We start from the raw sequence: 9,827 nt of genomic DNA, 5'->3' as shown, positions 1-9,827 counted from the left end.
TAAGAGGAATCTCTTCAAGGTTTAAATGCTGGATAATATTGTTGAACAATAGCATGTTATTGTTGTCACCACCAGGTCTATTCCTATTATTAGGACTCCTCATAATGTTAAAGTCTCCAAGAATCATCCAAAGGTCATGATCATCATGGTTTAGTGAAAGTAGCCAGGTTGTGAAAATGTTTCCACCCTCTTCAATAGTGGGACCATATATATTGGCGATCACCCATTTTTCATTACTAACAGTGCAGCTAAACTCCACTGAAATTTCAAAGATATGCTCATGGGACCAAGAAAAAGTGATCCAACCCATATAATAATAAGGGCACCAGAATTGCCAATACTGGGTACATAAGCAAATTGATTGAATTTTCTCAAACAAAAATTTCTAAGGTATGCCTGATCAAAGTGCTCTCTTTTTGTTCCTTGAAGACATATCATAGTGCAATTACTTTCTTCAATTTTCCTATACAAATCATCCCACCTGGTTTGGGAGTTAATACCTCTCACATTCCAGTCTAAGATATTCCAGTATCTATATCTATTCATTACAAGCTGATGATTGTAATATGCACACTGAGAAAACAACACCAGAGCATAGAGTTTCAGAATAGACACCATTGTAGATCTGTACTTTGGCAATAATGATCATATGATAGTAATAGCCAGGGTGAGACAGTGAGCCTGATGCATTCAGTCGAGCTATTGGGTAGTGTGGTGCCAAATATAGCAAGGATTCATTCCTCTCAAGTTGAGTGCAACCAGAACAGTGCAGAAAGTAACAATGCAATACAGCCACACATAACAGCACCACAAATAAATATAATAAATTGCACATGATAATATGTGCATACTGACTGAAGTATGGAAAAAGTTCTGGGGCTCAAAGAGACACGAGACATAAACTGAATAACGCAAGCAAAACAAAGCACCGAATCATCAGGTCTAGTGATAAATAAGCAGTTGAGGACAGGCCTGCCTACAGCCTTCAGTGACACAACTTCACACATCTAGTTGTCGACATCAGCAGATACCGCATCACGTGGCATCTGACAGAAACCTGAGCCAATAGACAGTTTCCAAAGGGAGGTGTGGAGCAAGAGGTGCATCACCATCCATAGCAACTGCTTCAAATTGCGTTGTGAGATTTGCAGCATCTGTCACCGGCCAGCTCTTTTTCTTCATCACTTCAGGCTACAAACCTGGCACTGAAATTCAAAAACATCTGAAACATAAGCACCACACCTCTAGTCTAGTACAAAGGGAACACCTAACATAATATTGTGGTAAAAGTACGAAAATACTACCTATTTGCTTGTCTACCTCGAGCATGGGGGTTCTAAATGGAATTAACACAACAGGAGAACTCCATCTCAAGTTAAGATCTTACACATTAAATTCAGTTATATTTTGGCAATGGCTAGTGGACCAGAAAGCAACAAAAGCCTGTCTCGAAAACGAGTGCACCTTATAACTAGGAACAGAGAGGGGTATACCACAGGGTCATGCCATCTCATTTCCTGGGCATACAAACATGAAGCACTTAGCAGATATAGTTTATCTTTCTTGTTATGTACATACATCCACCACAAAGATTTTTTGCTCATGCCTCCATAGCTAATTTCCCAGACATGGAAACCCTCAAAGACAGATGGCTTATTTTTTTATAGGTAAGGTAAGTGTTCACTGGTTTTCACTTTTTCCCCTCTGAAAAAATATGTACATGTGGATGCCCATTGCCCTGGTCTATCTGGAACTCGACACACAATTACAGGAGCTATCCTCATCATATACTGTATGCAAGAACTACAAAAAAATCTTCTACTAAATACGGGAAAGAATACCATAAGCATAGACGGGGTAATTTTTCTAGTTGGCAGTTCAGTTCGTAAACCATTGATCACACCGGGGATGGAAAATACGAAGTGAATCTGAAAAGGAGTTGAAAGGTAAGATATAACATAAATGGAGTTCAACTATGAAGAAGAGACATAATCTCTGCAATAAGAGCTACAGAATGTACCAGCATTATATGAAGGAATAATCCATTGGAAGGATGTCTGTTATTGTTTTGCAATAGAAAACTCAAAAGACAGAAAATGAGTTGAGTAAGGGCAAACTAAACAAAAGACTACAAACATGCACCACTGCAAGTAAAGATGGGAATCGGAATTACGACCTACATGGACTGCTCAGTATGTAACACGTTCCCACCTGGTTTGTGAGGACTGATGCAAGAATATGATTTTAGAGGAAAGAAGATAATAGCACAATTATCTGATGTGGAAGCATCTGCCGTGTGGTCAGGTTCCTCATATATCTGACAAAGAAGTGTTGGTTCCACAGTATTCCAGTGATAATCTAACAACTATCAAACACAGTCCCTTAGTCTGGCCAGCTAATGGTCTTCTTAGATTTCACTGCAGTTAAAAGATTTCAACAAGCTGCCAATCTAATAACCCTTTGGAAGATCTGGCTAGAAAGAAATAGCAGAGTTTTGAACAAGAAGCACACTCGAGTCAGTTAGTCGTCCAAAAAACCCACCTGAACTTTTTCATTCAAAAAAATGGCCCAAAGCCAGATATACAGCTCGAGTTTGGGGATTACAGAGTGAAAAAGGGGGCAGAGAAGGGGGACTATGGGGGCCTAGAGCTAAGGAAGAGAAGCCAAGCATCAGTGGAGCATTGCACGTCCCGAGGGAGGCGGGCACGCCACAATCGAGCATCATCGCGGCACATCTGAAGCAAGAGCGACAGGCTAGGTCACTACTCTGTGATCGTGACAGCGTTGCGGTGCTTTCAGATGTTCCAGCAGCACAGAAGGATGGAAGTGGAAGCCGTCCTTTGATCCACCAGGGGGGGAGGGGGAGCATCGTATGAGTGTAGGAGGCAGACATCAGCATCAGGTGGGTGCTGCCTGCCAACGCAGTTCCAGAAGCCAGAGGCGAGGCTGCATCTGAAGATGATGTGCTGCCTTTAGCTTCTGAGCAGCGCACCAGAGACCTTGTGTCGTCCACGTCCGAGCGGGAAACGTGCGCAAGCTCGGCGCACTCCCAAGCGGCGACAGCCGTGAGGCGGGGGACCTGAGCCCCGGCAAGGCCAGCCTAAAGTACAGAGAGCATGCTGGCCCCTGCGTCCACGGGATGGGTGAACAGTGTGTGGCCCGTGGCTTGATCACACCAACGGCGAGCCAAGTGTCGAGCCAGAACAATGTGTGGTGGCTATCGCCAATGCAGACAGCCGAGATATCCCGGTAGAACGGCGTGAGCTCGACCAGGCGCTTCCGGTGCACAGCTGGCACAGAGAGACGCTTCATGGGGACAATGGGGCAAGCCGACATTCCCCACAACCACCTCGACCAGGGCAGGGCGCTGTCAGAGTGCCGGTGGTGTAGCAGCTTCACCTGTAGGGACCGGTTTTGCTTGAAGAGACAGCGAATGCCCAGGCAGCCTTCCTTCTTGGGACAGCACACCTGCTGCCAGGCCACCAGGCACTTGGCTGCAGAGGGATGATCCAGAGCGTTCCACGGAAAGTCACGGGGCAGCCCTTCAAGGATGTGCAGCAGCGCGGGAGGGAGGAACGCCGTGTCCATGGTGTAGTTCGCAAGGGCATCAAGCACTGAGTTGATCAAAAGCGTGATCAACAGTGAGAAGGTAGCCAGGGTAAGCTTCTCAGCTGACAGTTGCAGCCCCAGGTAGATCTGCGGGAAGCCCTCGACATGGCAGCCCAGAATCTCTAGGATGGCAAGGATATAGTCGGTGGCAACTTCACGATGGTGCTTTTATGGAAGTTAAACACCAACCCCATGGCCACCGAAAACTGGAGTAGCAGAGAGCCAACGAGCCGAATTTGCAGATGGAGAATAACAATGGTCAATAACTCAATACACATACCAAATGTTAAACAACCCGTAAAATTGGTCATCCTAAAGAGAGGTAGATCGATCAATTTTCACATCAAAATGAGTAAGTTCATCAGTTTTAAATTGGTTTGTGTAAACTAAATAGAGAAAGTACGATAGTGTGATCACCTGGAGGCTGCGGTCATAATTGGTGCCATCGTGGCACACCAGAGTTCGACATCACAGTAGATCTTTTCTCGCCTCCAGACACCATGGGTAATCCGTGGGAGTCAAGCCACCCACATCAAACCACCTTCTTCCTACCGGCTACCGGCCTTCGTGTCCGTCGTCATTGCAGTGCCACTCCCAGTTTTAATCCTCAGAATTTGCAGATTGAGAAAAACAATGATCAATTAGCATAGCAACTGTTAAAAAGCCATAAACTTGGTCATCCTAGAGATAGATGGCTCAACCAATTTGACATCAAAATAAATAACATTATAAGTTTTAGTTTGGTTTGTGTACTACTGAAGAAAACAAAATAGATAAAGTACGATAGTGCAATCACCTTGGAGGCTGCAAGAGCTCCTTGCCACCACCCTGCACGTTGTTTGTAACTTTTAATTCCTAAGTCAATGAATAAAGTGTACCATTAGAAGGGATATACATATATAACTGATCTAAAAATATAACTTTTGTTGGAGAACTTAATTACCATAATAATCAGCAAAACGAGGGATAGCATAAAATGTTTTCCTGAACTAATCACCCAGGGAAATGAAAGTAACCTCTATAAGATTCTTGTTGCCAACTGAATTTCCACGTATATTCTGTAAGTGTAAAACAGGAACTGACTATACATTTTTTTCCTATATGGGGAAAACATGGTGATATTTATTCGGTTCATATCCAAAAATATATTTTAGGTCGTTGGGGTCATGGATGGAGTATCTGTCACATTTTAGTATCAAATATAATACTGGCTGCAAGGTACCAAACTGAAGATCAGTGAGGAAGCACATATAAGGAGCAAGAGTAAGATAGGTTAACGCACAAGAATAACAGAGAGTTTTACCTGTGTGTACCGATGCCTGAACAAAGAAGCTCATGTGGGATGCTTCGCTCCCTGACAATGGCAGTTCCTCCTAATTACAGGCGACCAAGAAATCAATATCTAGAAAGAACAAAGCGGAGGAATAAGGATCTACATGAAACTTGTACTGCGTCAAAAACAGCAAAAAAAAAATCAAATGATAAAAATATGAAAAAAAATCTCACCTAAAAACAGAAATTCAGCAACAGCAGCTACCAACGCCCCCAAAACGCACCTGCAAAACAACAAGTCAACAGAGCAAAACCCAGGATAAGAGAAAATAACTGAACACCCAAATCCACCATACCTGCACCCAGAAGAACAGCCAGCGCCAACAGAAGCGCGCCAAGAACCTGCAAGAACTAACGCAATAACCTGATGAAATACATTGAAGCGTCTATATCACAGATAAATTCTGCTAACATGTGACAGGAGATGATAAAATGATGGATCTTTAGATGCATTGAATACTACAGACCTACAAAAAGAAGAACATGGCGTACCAACATTACTGGAAACCTAAATAAAAGCATCTAGAAACATTAAATAGGAGTTTCCAGAGGATCCTGAAACAGAACACCCTAAAAACGAAAATTTTAAGTTGAACAAACAAATATTTTGCAAAAAATATGTATACTATTCAATTTAAGGGCTATCTTTTTTTTTTGGCAAGTTGAGTGTTTGGTTAATGTTTTATTACTTTAAACTATGGAAGAGAGGGGGAGAGGGCAACATCACCGGTGTGGGTTTCATGGGAACCCTTCGACTTGGATGATCCATGGCCTCCGAATCCAGTACCGAACCATCTTACACTCAATTCCTGCATAACAGTATCCTTTACCTCACAAAACTTGTCAGCCCAACCAGGTGGTTCGACAGCTTCAACTCCTAAACCAGGAGCACGGTCGCTGGACTTTAGGTTCACCGGATCAGTCCAGTCAGCTACATATGCAGAAACACGCCTTTTGAACTTCAACTTGAACTCTGTCCACGCTTGATATTTGTAGTGGTTGATGCGCGCCAGCCTGGTCCACATGTTAGTGAAACCAGATCTGAGCGAGAAGTGGTGTACAGAGTTCTGCAGGGAAGGTTCCACTGCGTCAAGACGGACGAAGGACTTGTGGCGCTGCTGGGTCTTCAACCGACAAGTATAGCCCTGACAAACACCTTCCTGCGGATGTGCTGTTTGACCCGAGGGACCAAAATCAAAGCAGGGGAGATAGATCTGCCCAATCTGTGGATCAACCGAGACAAGTGCTTCAAGCATGGACTTTGAGGGAGTCTCTAAATTTTTCCAGTCCGGAGAAAAGATGAACTCATCGACATCAACGAATGCCATCCACTGGCACGATGCTTGGTGCACTGCAGCGCAGTGGGAAAGACCAGCTTCCTGCGTTTTGGTCCAAGGCCAGGCCACGGTGGAAATGTTGACTCCTGTGGACCTCAAGTCGGCCACCTTACCCGCCAAATTATCCTCGCTTCCATTGTCGTACAAGAAAAACTGGTCGACGCCCAGAGCGTCATGGTACAGTACCCACTCGCGAAGGAACTTTGAGACATTGCGCACCATTGTGCAGGCACAGATATTGTTTCTGGTAGGTGGCGCTACTGCTGCAAGGTGACTTTTTTGTGGACGGTATATCGCAAGGGAGGGGATGGGCTCCTCGCCGGTGACAGACAATGTGACCCGGAGCTGGGTGTTGCTGGAAGTAAGAAGAGCCGGTGGAGGGGGGCACCTTGCTACTTGTTGCGCCGCAGTGATGGCTGGGAGGGAGACCGACACGCCATCATCATGGCCACGGTACACACACTGGACGGGGGGATTGGCTGTGTTTGCCCACTGGCGGCGGATGACACCTTTCGCGAAGACAAGCACATCGCCTCCGTCGAGAACAGCAGAGTCGAAGACTAGGCGGTTGCTCCAGTTGAGCATCGGACGGGCAGGGAAATCAGCAGCGGCAGCGGCGGGGGCATCAGCGGAGGAGGAGGAAAGCAGCAGGGGCGCTTGGAGCGGCTGGATACTCTGCTCTGTTTCAGGCATGGCGCAGAGGTAGGCTTGGCGTCCGGGCCCTGGCAGCGTCCCGAGAGCACGCGCCGGGGACGACGCACCACCTTGGAAGGCACAGATCGCGTCGTCCACAGGCTCGTCGGCCAGGACCAGGACCTCGGAGTCAGGGAGCAGGACGGCATCGGAATCAGGGAAGACCGCGGCATCAGATTCATCAGGGAGGAAGACGGCGTCCGCGTCGTGCTGCGGCGGCGAGTGGGGGCGGAGCGGCAAGAGGCGACGCGGGAGGGCAAAATCGATGTCGGCTTCCGACGGGTGTGGAAACAGGAAGGTCGGCGGGCGAAGCAGCTCCTGAGGCATCGGCCAGCTCTCGACGGCGAGGCCGCCGGAGAACAGGCCCGGCGAGAAGACGGGGGTTTTGGAGAGTACCGCCTGGCGCCCGGAGAAAAGCACAAGACCAGCGACGGTAGCAGCCCCGGCGGCGGTGAGGATGCGGCGCAGGCGGCTAGGGCGGTGGTGCTTCGTCATGGCGGCAAGGGAGGCGGGAGTCGGAAAATCTGGGAGCTTTGGAGGGAAATCGAGCAAGATTGGAGGAAGCTTCTTTGTCTAGCGAGCGAACAAAAGTTGCGAAGGATCTTGGTCGGTCAGATTCGAGAATAAATCGTGCCCTAGAACCAACCGACCAGTCTGCTTCTTTTCCACGCTATTTCGGCGGTTCGGGTCGATCGATTCGTGCATCTGCCCTTAAGTGGGCCGCAATATTACCAAGCCCAATTACCCAGCAGGGCATGGCCCCTTCGTTTTTCTCGAGCACCATGTTTCACACGATAAATATTCTTGTTCTCAAAAAAAAAAAAAGACGATAAATGTTCCAGCTTCATAGCTCCTGCTCTTCAACCTCTTCTTTCTTTGTTTGTATTTTAGAAATCTTACACATCCCGTAAATCTCCACCACCTTTAAAAATCCAGCGGTTTAAAGGTTTTTGGGCCTTTTTTCGCCCCACTTCCCCACTGCTTCCTCCGCTTCTCCACCACGTGACTCCAACGAACTCGAGCCTTCACCGACAGTAGAAGCAGCATCCCCACGACTCGATGTGGCCGGTGAACCAATCAAAATCGGGGTGGGGCATGGCTGTGGAGGTCACTCTGCATCGCGGTGCGGCCGTGGTATTAGGGTCAAGCCACCACGAGAGTTTGCAGAGACGGAGAGCTCGCGTGTCGTCACGAGGCAGACTCCCCCACCGCTACCAGCCTTCACCGATGAGGATGCCCTAGTCGCGGATTTCATCAACTACAACTCTAACGAGGAAAGGGTGACACAACGGTTGAAGTGTCGTTCTCTCGCACCGATGCCGAGGTTGAGAAGCGTCGCCGCGACCGGGAGGACACCCTGCTTCAGCTTGGTGGTTTCGCGCACTGCGGCTCTCCAGGTGGCGTGGGGATGGGCCCCTAGCTACAACTGAAGCTCACTACTGCGCCCATAGGCCATGATGAGGTGTCCTGGTGCCGAATTTTGGTCCTTTTAGGATTAGGGTTAGCGGCGGTCTCCCCTAGCTATCTACCTATGTAAGATCACCAATGTATGGACTACATCATGAATATGTATGATCATGTCTCCGTGTTGAATTTTGTGCAAAGGCCTTTATTAAACTATACAATTGGTTTACGTTTATGAATTCCCAAACCCGAAAACTCGTTTTCTCTCACCCTTATACGCGTTTTAAATACCCGATATATACGGAATCTGTTAGAGTTGCTCTTGGACCGAAGAGCTAGAGAGACCATAGAACTAGTACGGGATTTGCAAACCCTCACTGACATATCTACCTTTCACCCGCCTCGTGATCATGCATCCTGTAATATCCAGTGGCGCAAAAGTGTTACCCAGGTCCTAACTGAAGGTTTCACGCTCACTCCCAATCCCAAGTCTGATTGAAAACCTGGAGCTGAGCGATGAAGAGGAGCTGAGCGAGAAAGAGTTAAGCACACGGAGCTGCTTATTACACACTCACACCAAATGGTGTTGTTGACATTCAGGCAAAAATCTGTTTTGGAAACGAAGCTGCGATGGAAGATAAAAAAAAATTGCTCTCCTGGCAAACAGACAGCAGCTTAACACTGCTACCAGACAACAAACTGCAAGCGCTGCTGCCCCCTGGTTCGTGACACCCAACTCTCGGTGCAAACGCTCCCAAGCGGTGGAGAAACTCCTGAAGACCTCGGTGCTGGGAATGGTCGGCCCAACCCTGAAAATCTGGGGCTACTTCCTGAGCCTCCACAGGGCTTCAGCCGGCCGGTTCACCCAGGAGGTGAAGAAGCTCTCTGACACGGAGGCTGTGGACCTCGTCATGGCTCACCTGAGGGTATCAGACACCAGTGAACCCACGCGGTACCTGTCATGCTAGGGCTCTGACACCAACTCGTTGGGCTCCTACTCGTGGTCAGCGGACGCGGGCAAGAGGTTCAGTGCCAGTGGAGAAGCTGCTGCACTTCATCGGGGAGGCGTCGCCTACTCGCATCATCGCGGCCGCCGCGAGCACTCAGAATAACAGATGTACTCACATTTTTGTGGTGCAGGCCAGTAAGGGCATCTCCAACGGGGCGACCCATCCCGCGCATCCCGCGCCCGCGCGTCCGGATGGGTCGAGCCGGACAAAATCCCGGCCCAACGCGGGGACGCACCGCAAAAGCGGACGGCCGCAGCGTCCGAAACGACGCAAACCCGGCCCTGGGCTAGGTTTGCGTGGCCGCGGATGGCACGCGCCGTCCGCTTGCGTCCGGGCGCTGGTCGCCTCATCTCCCTTGGGCCCACCTGTCGGTGACCCGGGAGGCTATTAAATGGGGACCGGAGGGGATCTGGCCCTCCACTCCACTCCCGCAGCGAAACCG

General features: G+C 48.5%; 1 protein-coding gene across 4 annotated transcripts; it reads right to left on the bottom strand.

The window, feature by feature from the left end:
* Positions 1-799: 799 nt before the first annotated feature.
* On the bottom strand, positions 800-7,851 carry LOC127308212 (glycosyltransferase family 92 protein At1g27200). 4 transcript variants are annotated; one of them, XM_051338966.2, is made up of 7 exons: positions 5,238-7,851; positions 5,116-5,165; positions 4,913-4,982; positions 4,027-4,464; positions 2,021-3,815; positions 1,842-1,928; positions 800-1,205 (listed from the first exon to the last, which is right to left on the bottom strand). In XM_051338966.2, the coding sequence occupies exon 1, from the start codon at positions 7,464-7,466 to the stop codon at positions 5,637-5,639; it is 1,830 nt and encodes a 609-aa protein (XP_051194926.1). In that variant the 5' UTR covers positions 7,467-7,851; the 3' UTR covers positions 800-1,205; positions 1,842-1,928; positions 2,021-3,815; positions 4,027-4,464; positions 4,913-4,982; positions 5,116-5,165; positions 5,238-5,636. The 4 variants fall into 4 exon arrangements, with proteins under 4 accessions (XP_051194926.1, XP_051194925.1, XP_051194923.1 ...); XM_051338965.2 differs by lacking the exon at positions 2,021-3,815; XM_051338967.2 differs by lacking the exons at positions 800-1,205; positions 2,021-3,815 and adding an exon at positions 1,212-1,517.
* Positions 7,852-9,827: the final 1,976 nt, after the last annotated feature.

This window comes from Lolium perenne, chromosome 6 (assembly GCF_019359855.2).
Source record: "Lolium perenne isolate Kyuss_39 chromosome 6, Kyuss_2.0, whole genome shotgun sequence".
NCBI lineage: Eukaryota > Viridiplantae > Streptophyta > Magnoliopsida > Poales > Poaceae > Lolium > Lolium perenne.
This window is presented reverse-complemented; position numbering and strand designations above follow the sequence as displayed.